This window comes from Cavia porcellus, unplaced genomic scaffold (genome assembly GCF_034190915.1).
Source record: "Cavia porcellus strain 051 isolate PalLab524CR breed Dunkin Hartley unplaced genomic scaffold, mCavPor4.1 scaffold_30, whole genome shotgun sequence".
NCBI classification, from domain to species: Eukaryota; Metazoa; Chordata; class Mammalia; order Rodentia; family Caviidae; genus Cavia; species Cavia porcellus.
Genome location: NW_026947513.1, coordinates 39,635,484 through 39,653,357, shown reverse-complemented (window position 1 = coordinate 39,653,357; position 17,874 = coordinate 39,635,484). Strand labels below are relative to the sequence as shown.

Sequence of the window (17,874 nt, the reverse complement as noted above, 5' to 3'; positions counted from 1 at the left end):
TGTGGTGAACCATTGCTGCATTCCTGGGATGAATGCCACTTGTTCATCATGTATAAGCTTGTTGATAATTTGCTGCATATTCTTTGCTAGTATTTTATTGAGAATTTTTGCATCTATGTTAATTAGAAAGACTGACCCATAGGTTTTTTTTTTTGTTGTTTGTTTGTTTGTTTTGTTTTTGGTCTTTTTCTGATTTTGGTGCCACGGTATGACTTGCCTCTAAGAATGAGTTAGGGAAAATTGCTTCCTTTGCAATTTAATTAAAGTGTTTGAGGAATCTTGGCATCAAATCTACAAATTTCTTGTAGAGTTTAGTCATGAATTCATCAGGATATGGGCATTTCTTTGTTGGTAAGTTTTTAATTATGCTTTCAATTTCATTAACTGACATTGTGTTATTCAGAATTTTTACATCTTGATTCAGCTTTGGCGTTTCATATGCTTTTAGGAATATGTTTATTTTTCTGCATTTTTCATCCTAAGAGAGTATAGCTTTTTGGAGTAAGTATTGATGATCTTCTGAATTTCATAGGATCTGTGGTAATTACACCCTTTTCATTTCCCAAAGCATGAATTTGATTTCATTTTTTTCTGTTTTTGATAAGGTTGGCTAGATGTTTTTCAATTTCATTTATTCTTTTGAGGAAAAACTCTCCAATTCATTAATTCTTTTTATTGTTTTCTTAGTCTCAACCGAGTTAATTTCTGCTCTGATATTTATAATATCCTCCCACCTTTGGACTTTGGACCTGGCTTGCTCTTTTTTTCTAGAAGGTTTAGTTGTTAGCATTAGATTGCTTATTTGTATGCACTCAGTTTTCCAGATGTGAAAATTCGTTGCTATAAATTTTCCTTTTAGAATTGCTTTCATTGCGTTCCACAGGTTGTGGTATGTTGTATTTGAATCTTCATATGACTGTAGATGTTGTTCCATTTCTTCTGTAATTTCATCTGTGACTCACTGGTTGTTCAGGAGTGTGTCACTTAATTTTCATATGTTAATGGAGTTTTCATAGCGTCTTTTGACGTTAATTTCCAATCTTATTGACTTATGGTCAGATAATATTCATGACATAGTTTTAATTCTTTTGTATATATTTAAACAAGTTCTATAGAAAATTCTCTAAACATCTGTTAAATCCATTTGTTCACATATTTCATTCCGTTGTTATTTCTTTGCTGTTCTTTCATCTATTTGATTAGTTTTGTGACAATGAAATATTAAGATCCCCCATTACTATTGTGTTATTGCTTATTCAACTTTTCATGTCTATTAATATTTGTCTGTCATATTTGGTTCATAAACATTTAGGATTGTTATATTTGAATATTGAATATTTTCCTCTAACAAGTATGTAGTGACCTTCTTAATATCTTTTTTTGATTGTTTTTGGTTAGAAGCTCACAGTGTCTGCACACAGTATAGCTACTCCTGCTCTTTGGGTCCCTGCTGCACAGAGTGCTGTTTTCTATCAGTTGACTTCCAATATGAGTTTCTTTTTGTGTTAAATATGTTTCTTGTTAACAGCATATTGTTGGCTCTTATTTTATGATCCATTCTGCCAGTCTGTTCCTTTTGACTGGTGAAATGAGATAATTTACAATGATGATTATAATCGATATGTATCTGCATCATGTTACTTGCCTGTTGCTTGTTTCCTGTTTTCTCTCTGTTTAATGGCTTGTCCTGACTGAAGGTTTCATTATGATGTTGTTCTTGGAATTGTAGGGATTTTTTCACTGTAGAGTATCTTTCAGTGTTTTTTATAGGACTGGATTTGTGCTCAAGAATTTCTTCAGTTGTTCTTTGTCATGGAAGTATCTTATTTCTCCGTTAATTTTAAAATATAGTTTTGCAGGATACATCAATCTAGATTGGAAGTTGTTTTTTTTTAAGGGCTTGAAATATTTCACTCCAAGTTGTTTTTAATTTAAAGAGTTGTGTTGAGAAGTTAGTTGTGATGGTAAGGAGTTTTCTAGGTGATCTGTTTCATTTCTTTAAAGACTTTTAATATTCTGCTTTTGTGCTGAGTGTCTCCTGTCTTGATTATTATATGTCTGTGTGTGGATTTCTTTTGGTTATGATTTTTTGGAGCTCTGTATGCCTGGCTTATCTGGATTTCAGATTCTTCTCCCATGCTTGGGAAGTTTTCTTCTATTACTTCTGTAAATAGTTCTTCAATGTCATTTGTGTTGATTCCTGTTTCTTCACTGGCACCCTTAAGTCTTATGTTACTTGGTATTACTTATATTGCTTGGTGTTGGAGCTGTTGAATTGTTATTTCCTGGTCCTGTTCTTTTTTTTTTTTTATTGGAGATTAAACTCACAACCTCACATTTGCCAGGCAGACACTTGTACTGCTGAGCTATATCCCTGGCTCGCCAAGGTTTTGTTTTTTTTTTTTTTTTTTTTTTTTTTTTTTTTTTTTTTTTTTTTTTTTTTTTTTTTTCCCATTTTTAAGAGATCTTTTCTTTCATGGTCAATCCTGCTTTCAAGATCTGAACGTCTATCTACCTTCAGGTTTGTGCAAGTGGTTTTTGCAGCTTTCAGTGGAACTTTTGATCTACTGGATATTTGTTTGTATCTGTTTCATGCATTTTAATTCCTTCTTATATTGTTCATACAAGATTTCCATCACTTTCTCGTACTCCTCTACTTTTCTTCTCTAGCTATGTTGAGAATTCTTTCATTATAGATGCCATTTCCTTTTTTTTTTCCAGAAAGATTATTTCTGATCTGAATTCATCTTTAGCCTCATAGATATTTTCTTTACCTCACTTGTCCTCTTTTCAAAGATTTTAAGTGTATTTCTTACAATTTCTTCTATTTTGATGTCTCTTGTACTTTTTCTGGAAGGGCCAGAGGTCTGAGATTGTATTTTGCTTTTTCATTTCCTGATTTTCTCCTATTGGTTCAGATTTCAGTCTTTTCCATCTCTCTCATTTCGACTGTGTGTCCTGTGCAACACTGTCAGGGTCTTACTGTAAGGCTGGTTTTCTCCCAGTTACCCGTCCTGGGTGGAGGGTGGCAACACTGGCCCAGAAATAGTCTCACTGCAGTCACCTGGGTGGAGGGCAGGATCAAAAGTGGCATCACAGTTCCACTAATGTCTCCTCTATATATAATTTTTACTTTTAACCTTTCAACTTTCCATTTTTCTATAGTCTTAGTAAAATTCCATGCTGTGCAAAAATTTTTCAAACAGCATAAATTGTGACAGTATTAACAATTTATGTTTGGATCATAATACTGAAAGGTCCTTTGCTTAACCCTAGATTGGGGAGTCTTTTCCTCTGTCTCTCCTAGTATTAATTTTTTAAAAAATTTTAATAATGATAATGTTTAAATGCTTTTGTAACTTTAAATCATCAACTTTAATATTTTCACTCAATTTATCCCATGTTGTTTAATCATATTTTATGGTTCTATTTATTTCTAAGCTCATTTCAATTTTTTTCCTGGCACCAAGGATTGAATGAACAACTTCATATTTGCCAGGCAAGCACTTGTACTGATGAGCTAAATTCCTGGCCCTCATTTTGAATTTTGATACTTTTATTTTTGTGAGTTCTCCATTATTATAATATTTACATCTTCCTTTTAGTGCTTCTTGTGGTTGCATAAGAGATTATGTTGCACATCTTAGAATTATGAAATGCCAAATTATTCCATTCTATTTTACAAATAAACTTTATAAAATTTTGAATTACTTTATAGTTGAAGTCTTCCTGAGTTATCATGGTTTATTTATGTTTTTGATATATTTTAAAGCCACAATGTTCACTATTATTTCATCTGTTCAAAATGTATTTGCATTCATCTTTTTCACTATAATTTTATGTCTTTCTTCTAATGCTGAGCTTACATCTAGAATCATTATCCTTTGCCTGAAGATACCTATAGTGCTTTATTCAAGTCCAGTCATTGGTGAATGATCTCAATTCGCGTCTTCTTGTAGTGTTTTTGCTTGGACAAGATTTTCTTTCTTGCTGGAAATTCTTTTTTGTTCACAAACTTCTTTATTTGAATTTTAGTTTTACTATTTCTGTTGCTAATTCACCTCTGCTCTTTTTAAAATAGTCTGTATCTTCATTAGCTTATTTTAAATTTTGCTTTTTTGTTTATAAGTAATTTGACTTTGCCTATGAGATTCACAAGTATGATCATGTTTCTAATTTATGTTTATAGTATAGAGAATAATGATCTATAATTTGAATTTTGTTTCAGGAATGGTTGCAGTAGTATGCCATTTACCAGCTAAATATGCAAATATGTATATATGAATATTATCTGCACATATATGCATATGTGCATGTGTACATATAAGTAGATATTTGCATGTGTATATAATTGTATTTTTATGAGTTACTTGTCTCTTATCATTCTTATATCCTTTTTCTAAGATTCATATTATACTTTTAATCATCTGAAATTCTCAAACTTATCTTTCAATTTTTGAATACAATTTATATATGTGTGGTGGGTGTCTGCTGTCTCTGTTGCTTTTTATCGTAATGCCTTTGATCCTGTTTTTACTGTACACTTTTTATTAAATGTAGTAAATTGGGAATTTTATGTAAACAAATGTCAGAGATATAGAATTACTCATCCTGGTCCAGGTCTACTCATGTCTCTACTGGATCTTGACCATGTTGATGGTCAAATGAGTGAATTGATGTCATGCTGAGCTTTGGTATATTCTTCACAAAAATTGTACAGTATTTATATGGCTACATGCATCCTTGAGAAGTAATAACCAAAGGATTTTTTTCCTCCATTCTTCAACATGGTCATTGAAATCTTTTATTTAAATACTCTTATCAGGTTTTTAATCCTAATTCAGTCACTTCTTCAGAGCTCCTTTTCAAAAAACGTGACCTCTAAATTTATTGGATATGTTGGTTATTTGAGGTACTTGGGATCAAAGCCAGAGTCTCAGTAATACTGAGTTAAATACATTTTGACGTAGGCTATTGATAGGTTGTCATTTGACATCTTCCAACTTTAGCCCTGTGAGTAATTGAATTTACAGGAGTGTATTACCATCAAATCAGACTTTCTTTAAATTCCTCAACAACCCAAGTAGTCTATGAAGACTGAAAATCTTATTTTTATGTTTTGAAAAAATAAAACATTTCATAACAAAATGATGAGATCAACAATAGCTATAATACACTGTATAATTATTCTATACAGTTACCCAGAGACAAATAAGACAACTATAGAGCAACTTGAATATTTCTCAGTAATTCCAAGGACTCCCATGTCCTTGCTTGTCTAATAGACATAATGGATTTCATATGAAAAGGAACATACTATAAACAAAGATAATTTTTCAAAAGGAAAAAAATCATGACTATAATTCTGTAATGCTTCCAAGTTGAAATATAAAGAAAATTAGTTTTTTCAAAGTTTTAAACTTTGAAGTTTTAAACTTTTTTGATATACAATATCTATGTCTGTATTAACATGCAGTTGACAGTTTTAATAATTTTTTTGTGATTTGCTTGGTATGTATATCTATACCTATCTATTTTTTTGTATTTTATTTGGGTGATGTTTTCCACATATTTACCAGAAATGCAATTTAATTTTCATGAGCATTTATATTAATATTTGTCTATCTTGTCATTATTTTTATAGTGAATTATTTATTACTAAATTAAAAGATTTTTAACCATTTCTTAAGTGTATACTCAATGAACACACTTAATGATGCATTGCTAAGAAGCAATTTATTATCACTCACTAGTGCGTGGAAGAGTCATACTTATACCTTGGTATAACCTTAACTGTTCTATTTCAACAGAAACAATATTTAGCTAAAATTATGGTCTCAATATATATATTCATGTACGGTAGCATGCTTAATTTTCTCTATTCAAAAGAAAATTCATTTGTCTGATAGAATTATTATTTTGAAAATAATTAATAGTGTCATTTGTTCCAGGTTAAGTACCCAATTACCTTTTCTCTTTGCTGCAACAAAATGCCCACACAAAATTTAACCACTTAGTAGTTTGCCTTGAGCATCACTTGAGCAGCACATTTGTTTATGTACTGACCACACCATCCATCACTCAGCAGCTGTCACGTCAACCAGTTGGTTTACCAGGGACACATTCTTATATCTGTTTGTGTTGACTATGTTTGGTATAATTTATACTTAGAATAGTATATTCACCTTTGGTTTTTGTTTCTAGTGAAATTGGTAAGTGCTAGTTATTTTCTTTTAATTTAAATTATATTTTTGAAAAATAACAATGTTTATCACAATCTATAAGCACTTTTATCATAAGTATACGAGATATAATGTTTATACATCTGATATTCTTCTGCAGTACAGTAAGTTTGAGACACAGTGACCGAAAAGAAGAAATGCGGAATTATCTGCAGGAGAGAAAATGAAAAAGGGAGAATCCTTAGTCTATCAGAAAGGAAGTCTGTTAAGAAATGGAAAGACAAAAAGGACGTTTCCTTACTTTCAACTATTCACAATACTGAAATGACAGAACTTAAAAGAAATGAAAGTTTAAAAAATTCAAATAAAGGTTAATAATAATGAAAGTTTAAAAAATTCAAATAAAGGTTATTAATTATAATAATTCTGACAGTTGACAGTTGATCAACATCCAGCAAACTATAATTGAAAAAATATTACTATAAAGTACTTATGTACCTTCTTGAGCAAGTATAGAGAACATCTGTTATTTATTTGAAACACGGGTGTTTAAAATGTCACCTTCAATTTAGATTGGGGATATGAGACCAAATAATTGAAAAATACAGTATAACAAAATGCCAACCAATGCATCATTGACATCCTCACCATTAGGTTAACTGGATAGACATTTATTGAAGTTAAACCACACAAGAAAAGAAGAAAATCCAATACCACAGCGTTAAATGTGTTATTCAAAGAAAGATAATAATGAAGAAAAATTTTCAGAGACAAGATTCTACTGTCCATGTTGTATACTGCACTGTGTATTGAATATTTTAAATATACTATACATGGGGGAATTATTCAATATATTTGATAGAATCGTTTTATTTCTTGTTATAAAAGTAAACGAATAATGCAAATTTTTGTCACCCTGTACCTAAATAATTGTATTGATAAGTAATTAAAGGGAGAAAGATAATTTATTTGTCTATTTGTTTATTTTCCTAGCTCACAGGTAATAGACATTTCAGTTCATAGTCAGTTGGCTCCAAAGCAATGCAGTAAGGCAGAGGGCCTCACAGAGGAAACAGTTAATGGGGTGGCAGACAGAAAGCAGGGAGCAGTAAGCAGCAGCAGCAGCAGCAGCAGAAGCCTCCACTCTCTCCCTTTTATATTCCATCCCGACTGTAAACCTATCGTCTGTCGGACGGCACCCATGCCCAGGACAGTGCTTGGGTTATGCATATCCTTAATTCCAGCATTCACACTCCTAATTCCAGTGTCACACAGCCTAGACACAGCCATCTAAGAAAAGTCCCACCTATAACCACATGAAGGCTTGGGAGGACAATCAAATACAAGCCATAACAACTGCTGTTCACAATATTGATAGGTTCAGATGTATGCTTAGAGAAATTTCTCAAATTTGACATTATTAGATATGATACTATTAAAATAAAACCTTTAAACTTTCTATAGTATCAAATTGCCTTTCTTTTTATTTCAAAGTATGGACTAGACTCCACCATTAGATATTCAAAGTGACATTTTTTATATTTTATATATTAGATATAAGTTAACAACATACAAATTTACCTTTAAAATAAATTGATGAAATACTGTATTTCTTTTACCTTCACAAATATTCTTTTATTTAATATATATGAATATATATACACATACTTAAAAGACTGAATTAGAATTGAGGAAACGAACATGTAATTATTTGCTTTATGTAAAACTATATTACATTCTTTATGTATTTATGCAATTTTATAAAACACTCATATATACTATGCATTTAAATCATATATCTGGTAGGAATTCTCACTCAGACTCTAAGTGATTCTCTATGAGTGTGCACAGATAAATATTTTATCAAACTGTGAAGATGCAATTACGTTTTCTTCAGAAAATGCTAAAAATGGGTAAAGACAAATGAAAGTAGGTAATGACATTGATGTTTATTTTTGTATATTTTTTTCTCTTTGGCTACTTAGGATTAAGTTATTTTTCCATCTCTGAATATTATAAAGAGGCTTTAATCTGTAGTCAAACAAAATCAAATAATGGGCATCTCTTGCATTCAGAAAAGCTGTCAAAAAATTAGCCAGCAAATAAAACTTCCTTCAATCACATCATCTTATCTCAAGTCTTTTTTCAGATTTCACCAGTGACCCTGGAGGTGAGACATCTCTCTTTACTTGTATAATCACCTGAGTCTCTGATATTCAGAAGTTGGTATCTTTGCGTAGATGACCAGACTTAAATCATAACTTATCAGGAAGAGAGGGCTGAATTATTTCAGTTGGAGCGAGGACACAAACAATAGATAAAGATGGCAGAGGCGTGGAAAGAAAAGAAATATAAAGAAAAAGCAAGACAAAAAGAAAAGTGCATGCTGTAGGACATTCCATACCAAAAGGAAATACAGAGGAAGAATATGGATAAAAAAATATTTAAAAGTTTGTTTCATCAAATACAATATTCTTTATAATTATGCTATTTCTTTTAAAAAGTTCAATTGCTTTTTTTTTTAAACAACAAACTCTATGGTATCCAGCCTCATTAACACTTGACTGTTTCTTCCAAGGAAAAATTGAGTTAGCATCTAATTTCTTTTTTTTAATACAGAAAAATTGTAATGAATACAATGTAAACGTTTAAAAATATATAAAATTGCAATGTTTAATGTAAATAATGTTCCCATTTTCAGGTGTTTCTGGCTGAATATACAGGACCTCTGCTAATATACCTCCTTTTTTACTTGCGGATTTCCAGCATATATGACCTGAAAGACAGCGCTAGAAGCCTGCGCCACCCGGTGGTACAGTAAGTAACACCCCCGCCTGCAGCTTGCCTTGCTCCTAGTTCTGTTAGTCAAACGTCAAATAGAAGGTCAGTATTTCTTAGTTGGACAGCTGTTTCTCTTCCTTCCATCACCGAGACTTTGTTAAAAGGAATTTACTCTCAGCAACTCATACTTAAAAATTTTACGTTCACAGAATCATGTTTTGTTTTTCTTTCTTTAGGTTCATATTTCATAATGGACATATTTAGATGCCTGGTCTATTTTTGTCTTTAACCCATTACCTGCCTTACAGGAAACGACCAACAGAGTGTTTGAATGAATGGAGGCTAAGTATATATATGCAGGTATATTTTACCTCGAATGCTTTGAAAGGATGGAAGGGAAATTCTACTGGAGCTGGCATTTTTAAGTGAGATGAAAACCATTTTCTTTGTTTCTGAAAGGATGAGTCAGATTTCAACTACTGAATTTGAGAATGTTTCACATGGAAATGGTCTGTGGTACAAAGTAAGGTAGTAAAAAATCACAGGAGCAGAAAGAAGGCTAGAGTGGCCTGGCAGAGAGGGGAGGAGATTTTGGCTCTCAGCAAGCATTCACAATACTAACCTCTCTTTTTGTTAAGTGAACAGAGACATTTGGTTCATTTAGAAACACCATAAGGTTGAGAACTTGAAAGCAAAATGTAATTAAAAAAAACTCATAACATGTATCACAGAATGAAAAAGGAATCTTGTTAGCTGCATCCTGAAAAGTATTGCCTGAATGTGGTTTCTAACCTTAACACATGCTTAGTAGAAAGTAGTGATGCCAAAGTTTTCCAAAAGAGCAAATAAGTTATCATTATATTCAGTTACTTCAGAGAGGTATGCATGAACTACTTTTGAAATTGAGCAAATGTTTATAGAAATAATTTTAAGGTTCTATAGATCTCCAATTTCAAGGGTCATTATTCAATAAGGTTTCAAATACCAAAACATGTGACCTCATACTCAAATGTTGTTTACAGAATCATTTTTACTTATATCAGAGTCATATATATGGTGCAAACTTAGTGTTATCTTCATGCTTCAGCCTCCCGGGCACTAGTATTATTATAGGTACATCCCATTAACAATGGACCGAAAGTACATTTTTACTAAGATGATGCAAATTTCAAATACCTGTATGTGACTCAGTGCCACAGATTTATTTAGTTCTTTGTGGAAATATCTACTCCAGAACCTCTAGATCCATTGTTTTTTTTAAACATAAACTTATTACCTAAATGTTTCCTTTCTTTTCTTCAAATGAAACTTGGTGCACTCCTTTCCTCCCAGCTGTGTAAAGCTGAAGTTGTGGTTCACTTCATAGCTCTTATTTCTGGAACCTTAAATAATAAAATATATGAAATTTTCAACTATTATGATTGAAACAAAACCTGTTGGACCTAAGCCAATTTATGAACTTACAGTTAGATTAGCAATGGAGAAAGAGATAAAGTGTTTGGCAGAAAGGCAAACATAATTTTGAAGAATATTAATATTGGAGAATGACGAATATTAATATTGGTGAAACTTGTTGGGAACCAGTACTGTGCCCCGTGGCACTCAGCTAATCACCTGGAAAACTGGGGTTGCTGTGCTATGTTGATCTCGGTGCCCTTGGGGAAAAATATAACACAAACAAATTTTCTAATTTTGAAGTATCTTAGCTTGAGCCAGAATTTCCTACTTAAATTTTGGTATTTTTGCTAGGATTAACCTAAATTCCTAATTTTCTTACAAATAGTTAATTTATATTAATTGGAATTTTTCATAACTGCTTCCACAAGAGAAACAAAAAAGGGTGAGATATCAATTCTTCCACCAGCCCACGAAATTTAAAAGTCACATTGTTTATATTAGAAGCTTTGCATTTTCTTTTCCTGTTTCCTAGAAGGCTAAGCAGACCCTGAAACCCATCCTGCTTGATATTTTACCTTTCTCAGAATTTATTAATTGTAAATATACACATTAGTTCTTTGAGGACATAGAACCTGTATAATACATAATATGTATGTGCTTATATTTCATAAAAGAATAAATAATGATAGACTTGTTGATGATTTACCAAATTAGTGTTGTATTGTTACTAAAGTCATTGCTTCCAAAAATCACTAATACATTTTGGGTAAAATAAATTCTCAGCCTGATAAACTCAATATCCATTTTTACATATAGTAAGTTGCATACTTTTTGGGCTCAATCAATTAAAGTATGTCATTTGAGTTCATATTAATTTTAATAATAGTGAAACAGGCTTTGAGATTTTTATCATTTCCTTATAACAGTAAATATAGATGTTAATGAAAACTATATCACTATAAATCAGATTTGACACTTATTTTTAAGTCATTATGCAGAAATGGCAAGATAAGGTATGACCTTAGAACGTAATGACAAACAAAGAGATAAAATGCTATAAGACAGAAGAAAAGCAAAGCACAAACTAATAAAAACCAAATGGTGCATTATGAGTGCATAGAAAATGAAATTCATTTACAATCTTAGTACCTGCTAAAGGCCAATCAGACAATTAAGAAGTTACTCTGTATATTTTAAAATGTCAAATGCTTCATAAGTAGCATTTGGATTTTTTAAAAACTTGTAAGTTATATGCTTTAATCTTGAGGCATTTTGAAGTGAACTGCAATTAGTATATTTAGGCCTACCCCTGAGGCAGGTGTGAGCATAACAGTTTATGAATGATGTAATACATTATTTCTGTATCATCATAAATAAATTTACAGTCTCAGATGCCATTCATTATTAAATAAAATTTTTAAATTTGTAGTTAAAATATGAAACAGTTTTATTTGATTAACAGGAGTAATATGTTCTAAAAGAACATTTTATATTAATAAAATATTTAAATATCTCATCCATTAAGCAAGCCAGAAGTCAGATGGCATTCAAAATTGACATTTAATTTCCTTTTTTCCAGTTTGGCTTGCCTGTGTCATTGCATACACTACATCCGGTATATTTTGGAAACTTTATTTGTTCACAAAGTTTCTGCAGGTCGTACACCTTTGAAAAATTTGCTAAAGGTGAGAGTTAATGCATTTTATACTTTATTTTATTGATAAGTTATATATGTTAGATCATTTGAAAACATTAAGTTATGTTTTTGCCCCCTACACTAGAATTTTTGTGTAGCTGTGTCAGGCTTAATTATTAATTAATTATTCTTGTGCTCCTGAAATTGACTATTTCTTTGGACCTGCCCCCAAATGGTAAGTTCACAGAGTATGTCTGTGGCACTGTGGTAGAAAGTAAATACGTTAAGCAGTGGGTTTTCTTTAGGGGATACTTAGCAATGAATTCAGGTTCCTTATGTGCTACTTAAAAAGGATGAACCTCACATATTCATAACCCTGAAATAGACATCTATGTGATTAAAGTACAGATATTGTATCCCACAGTGTAATGCCAGAGTATTTGCTCTTCCAAAAAACAGTTTTCAGCATTCCACTGCCTATGGAAAATGCAAAATTATTTGGAAATGTATTTCAGACAATATATTTTACTTCAGTTTTCAATTCGAGTATAAAATAATGTTCAAGTTAAAGTTTATTTTCAAAAAAAATATATACCATTACAAAAAATTCTCAGTTTTGGCAGTTATCTACTTTTTTATAAAGTTCCAAGAAAGCCATTATTCTATTGTCATGAAATAAAATAGACTGCTAGTACCTCAGAAATTATTTAGAAAACTTTCTTTTTTGATGAAAATATTGCATAAATTCTAGTAAGATGAGAATGCTATCACCTGAGACTCTTAAATCTTAACACATTTCTTTTTCTAATAAATTGAAATACGTTACCACTAGTGATTAAGAATTTCATTTTTAGTCACTTACTTTTAGAATATATAACACAGGGAATCAATTATTATTTTTATTTTTTCATATATTTACTTAATTGACAAAGCCATTTTAGAAAATCTAAAATATAAGAGTACATGTAGCCTTGGGCCTGAATATCCATTAATATAAGAGTAGAGAATAGTAACGTAATTTTTACTAACATTCAAAAGGTAATTTTAAAATGCTATATTACTAGGGATAGAAGTATTCTTTTTATCCAGCATAGTCATCCAAACAGATTGCAATTCGTGAAATTAATGTATATGGTCGTATTGAATTACGTCTTTCATAACTTTCATTTTGTTGTGTTTAAATTTTAGAGTTGTGCATTATATTGGGGTTTCACTTCTTGGATTGCCTACTACATTAATCACCCGCATTACACCCCACCATGTAAGTAGAGTTTCTTCACAACTAACCCAACACTAAATTACAAACTCAATATTCTGCATTAAATCAATATAAACAGAACGAACTGGCATCCTTAAAGTAACAATTGATAAAAATGCCAATATTAAACTGCTTCCATATTATAACCCATTATACCTTTATATAGACTGAAAATACTAAATTTGACTGATATACGTTGAATCTTAATTTATGTAGGAAATCTAGCAAATTTATTAGTTGAACATAAAACTTAAAAAGAAAATATAATAAAACTGAACTGCAAATACTAAAATAAAAATTATAATTATACATTTATACACAATTAACCAGTTGTCAGCTGTTTTAAAAGTCAATAGCAAAAATATTTAATTGTTATTTTAAACATGATTCGCTGAGAATAAACAGGTAATTTTCCCCGTAACTTATTGGTTCCTATCCAACTGGATTTATTGAGTTTCTGATTTCCCCTGACTCAGACTAGCAATGTGCAGGAAATGCAGCAGGTCTCTCCCAAGTCCTGACTTCCTGTCCTCAAGAAAGCAGGCCTATCTCCATCAAGGATCTCTGTTTCTTTATTTCAGGTGCAAATTTCCTTTCTAAGCTTTTACAGTCTTCCTTGAAGTGCACAAATCAGAGCCCATGAATGAAATGCTTTCCCATTTCATAGACATTATTTTTGTGTTTATTTCTGGTATTTGTGAACTGTACAATAAATGGAAGTGAATGATATATTCCAGCTTAATGTTAGTTTAAGAAAATAACACTCTGGTCTAGGATTTGTTTTTGTTTTTGTGCTGAAGTATTGCTAGTTATTCAGGGTCTTACATGCATTCAATGAACTAAGCTGAGTCTGCGAAGACAAATAAATTACAAAGTTTAAAATTTTAACATTAATGTTAATGTTGAAGAGGAAAGATTCCTATTTTCAGGTAATTGATGTTTTAAATATTTTACAACACAATGTAGTTAACTATGGAAGAAATACATTTGTTCCAAACTATGTTAATAAGAGGATCCTGTGTGAGAAATATAACACATTGCATACCAAATAATAATAGATTGACTTAAACCATTTATTAAACATGGTATTTGCTAAAATTGTAAAATGGCTCTTTTTGATCTTAGAAAATAATGTCTTAATATCACCCTTATAGCTGAGGGGGAAAAACCTCTAAAGGTAATTTCACTGTGCTTGTGAACCTTAAATGTATCAAGCTAAGGGTTCAAATACCTTGAAAGCAGGAAATTACCATGTTTCCTCTAAGAGGAAATAATCTGGTATAGGGAGTCCGTTATGCATTTTTCAACTGTATGTAAATTTCCGTTATTATAGCTCACTTAAATAATACCTATTCCCTTTACCATGGTTCAAATTTCAGTTACTTCCACGTGTGATTCACAAATGTGTGAAGCTCAGTCCGCGTGATTTCCCATAGGGGAAAAATTACTGATGAAAACAAGATTCCACCCTCCAAGAACATAAAGGGTTATTACAATGTAATATAACATGAATTGAGTCAGGCATTGATTCCTCTATTCAACCAATACTCGCAGAACATCTAACCTGGGATTGTGCTGTGCACAATAGAAGAAAAGACACCCGTAAGACTTAAATTCAGACTACTGATGTGGTTTTTATTGGATTTAGCATAGTATTCTGCCAGCAGCCAGTGTGCCTTTAGCACATATATTTCTGTAACCACAAAGGAACATAATGTCCAGCTCATGACGTTGCATGAAGACTAGGGAAGAACTGACGAGCACGTTTCTGTGAGTCTGTGCCGTCTGCAGCAAGACATGTGAATAGGAGCAGTGGAGGGTGTCACTGTGTAAACAGCACGTGGTAGGATAACTTTCCTTCATTCACCCAGTAAAGCAACTATAAATTAAATATTATCAGGACAGCCTGTGTTGTGGTCACCATGCAAAGCAACATTTTATCACTTCAAATCATTAAGAAAATGTATCATTATTAGTGTCAGGAGAGATGCCTCACATCTGTAGTCACAGTACTCAAGAGATCGAGTCAGGAAGATTTCTGTGAATCTGAGGCCAGCCTAGGCTACATAGTGAGTTCAAGGCTTGCCTATACTATATAGGGGGACCTGGCCTCAAAAAAAAAAAAAAAAAAAAAAAAAAAAAAAAAAAAAAAAAAAGAAAGGAAGAAAAGGAAAAGAAAGAAAAAAAGTACCAAGCATGTCTCCATTTGACTGATACTACTATAGCTATATTTCCACTTCTACTCAGCTAATAACCTGTACAGAATCCATAGTTTAGACCAAGAAAGTGATAACCTGAGAAAGGATACACATTATTATAGAACAGCAACAACAAACAAAGTAATGAACTACATAAATTTGTTCTTGAGTTTTGATCCAGGTAATAGAGGTTCCTATTTATTAAATTTATAGAGACATGAGATCAAATTAACTAGCAAAATTAGTCCACATTACAAAGTCCTCTAATATCTGAACTGCATGTCATGTATTAGATTTTATGATTTTGAATTCATTTTTTGTATTTATGCTAAAAATGATCTCCCATTAAATTTATTATCTTTTCCTGACTGTTGAAAAGTTCCCTTATCCTTTTGTACTCTTTGATTAGAATTAATAAATATTAAATTCAGAAAACATGGATCATATATTAGATCATGAAAATTTAATGGTACAGCAAAGCAGAGTCTAAAGTACATTATCTGTAAATGATATAAGAATTTAAAAGTACAACGTAAGTACAAACAACTTAAAAAACAAAATTCCCCATAAAATTCAAACTAGAAACTGAAAAATCACTCCTAAATAACTATTGAGTTAAAAGCAAAAAAAAAAAAAAACAAAAAACAAAAAACAAAAAACAAAAAACAAAAAAAAAAAAACAATTAATGACAGAACAAACCACAACAATGTAACTGGAAATAGAACTCATAAAAGCTGTTTTCAACAATGCAATTATAATTCTGTGTAGCATTGTAAGTAACAAGTCCAAAAATTTTTTAAGTATATTTCACTGTAGTAGGTTCAGTATTAAGCTCATGTACTTAAAACTGGAAAATAAAAAATTCATCTGGATTTTACATGTGGTTACATTTTGGGCTTATTTTCCAGTACATGACTGCACATTACATATGTTATTTCAGTTACATATTCATGTATTTCATTTGAGATAGTATTTCTTACATTTGGGATTTTTAACTTTTATGTTTTGTACATGCTATCCTAGGTTTTGTTCTTATTCTTTTCCCTCTCTATCAATTGGATTTGTTTTTAGTCTTCTTTCTTTAATCTCTGTTTTAGTCCTGACAATTTCATGATCCTCATCACCACCCTTTTTCAATAAACTTAATTTGGAATGATTAATAGCACCTGTATGTTAACATGTTATCTTATGAATGAAAAATGTAAAGGATACACCTCCCAACACACAAGCTATTTTCCATTTGAATGAAATTTAAAGGTAAAATAATTATTGCATTGAAAAGTAATCAATGGTGAGAACATAACATTATTACAATCTATAATGCATATGCCTAAAATCAAAGAATGATTGCCAATTCATTTTTTTTATCAGGAATTGAACTTATGACCTTGTATTTACCAGGCAGTCACTATGCTGCTAAGCTGTATTTGTGGCCCTCATAGATTATTTTTGTTAACCAAAATATTATTTTTTCAATTCTGGACATCAAACCTATGATCTTTCTGATCGCACTTATTGCAAGTCCTTTATTTCAGTTTTAGAGTTAATTAATACACAATTCCTTTTGGTAGCACTTAGGGTCCTAAACTATAATTTGCTATCCTTTGATACATCTTCTTGTCAATTACAATGCAAGTTTGATTTTACCAGGAATGGAATCTGAAATTGACTGTGCACTTGTCAGGCTGGCTTTTAGTTCAATTACACTAAGATTATATTTGGTTTTGTATTTAATTTATTAAAACCATTCTAGTGTAGTGTTTGCCATTTGAATTTTTAATCACTATTGGTAAGTAAGTGAAATTTGGTCAAATAATATGTATAAATAAAATAATAATGGTAGATAGAAATAAATACCTTCCAAATATTATATTTTACAAAAGGTCAGTCTTTAAGGAAAACATGTAATGTAAAGAAATTTACAAAATTGTTACTTTAAATATTATAAAAATATACAAGAAATGTACATCTTAAAAGAAATCAGAATTATGACTGATTTTAATGACTGGTGGGAATTTTACTTACTGTACTTTCTTTCTGTATGTATTTAATTTCCCCAAATATCTCCCATCTTGTATTTCTTTTAAAAATTGGATCTAAGTACACTGTATAAACAACCTACTAGTCTATGTACATTTATTGTATGTATCTTATAATATATGCATCCATGCAGTCTTTTTTATGTGTTACTTTGACTAAAACACACTTTCTCTTTTCTAATAAAATGAAACAAAACTTCTGTGAAAGTTTAATTGATAAGACACTCAATGCATTATTATTTTATCATACATGAAATAATTTTCAATCTTTAAATGTTCATTTAAATTCTCAGATCTTATAAACAATGTTTTATATACATTTTCCCTACTGATTATACAGAAAATGGTTAACAATTAATGTTTTAAGAGCCAGTCAAATAA

At 31.0% G+C, this 17,874-nt stretch overlaps 1 protein-coding gene across 2 annotated transcripts in view; it reads left to right on the top strand.

The window, feature by feature from the left end:
- Tecrl (trans-2,3-enoyl-CoA reductase like) overlaps positions 1–17,874 on the top strand; it is a 103,176-nt gene that overhangs the window by 70,167 nt on the left and 15,135 nt on the right. For both annotated transcript variants that reach the window (XM_003463769.4, XM_063240723.1), the window contains 3 exons: positions 8,884–8,999; positions 11,941–12,046; positions 13,186–13,258. In XM_003463769.4, coding sequence (XP_003463817.1) covers positions 8,884–8,999; positions 11,941–12,046; positions 13,186–13,258 — 295 coding nt within the window. The remainder of the gene's footprint in view (positions 1–8,883; positions 9,000–11,940; positions 12,047–13,185; positions 13,259–17,874) is intronic.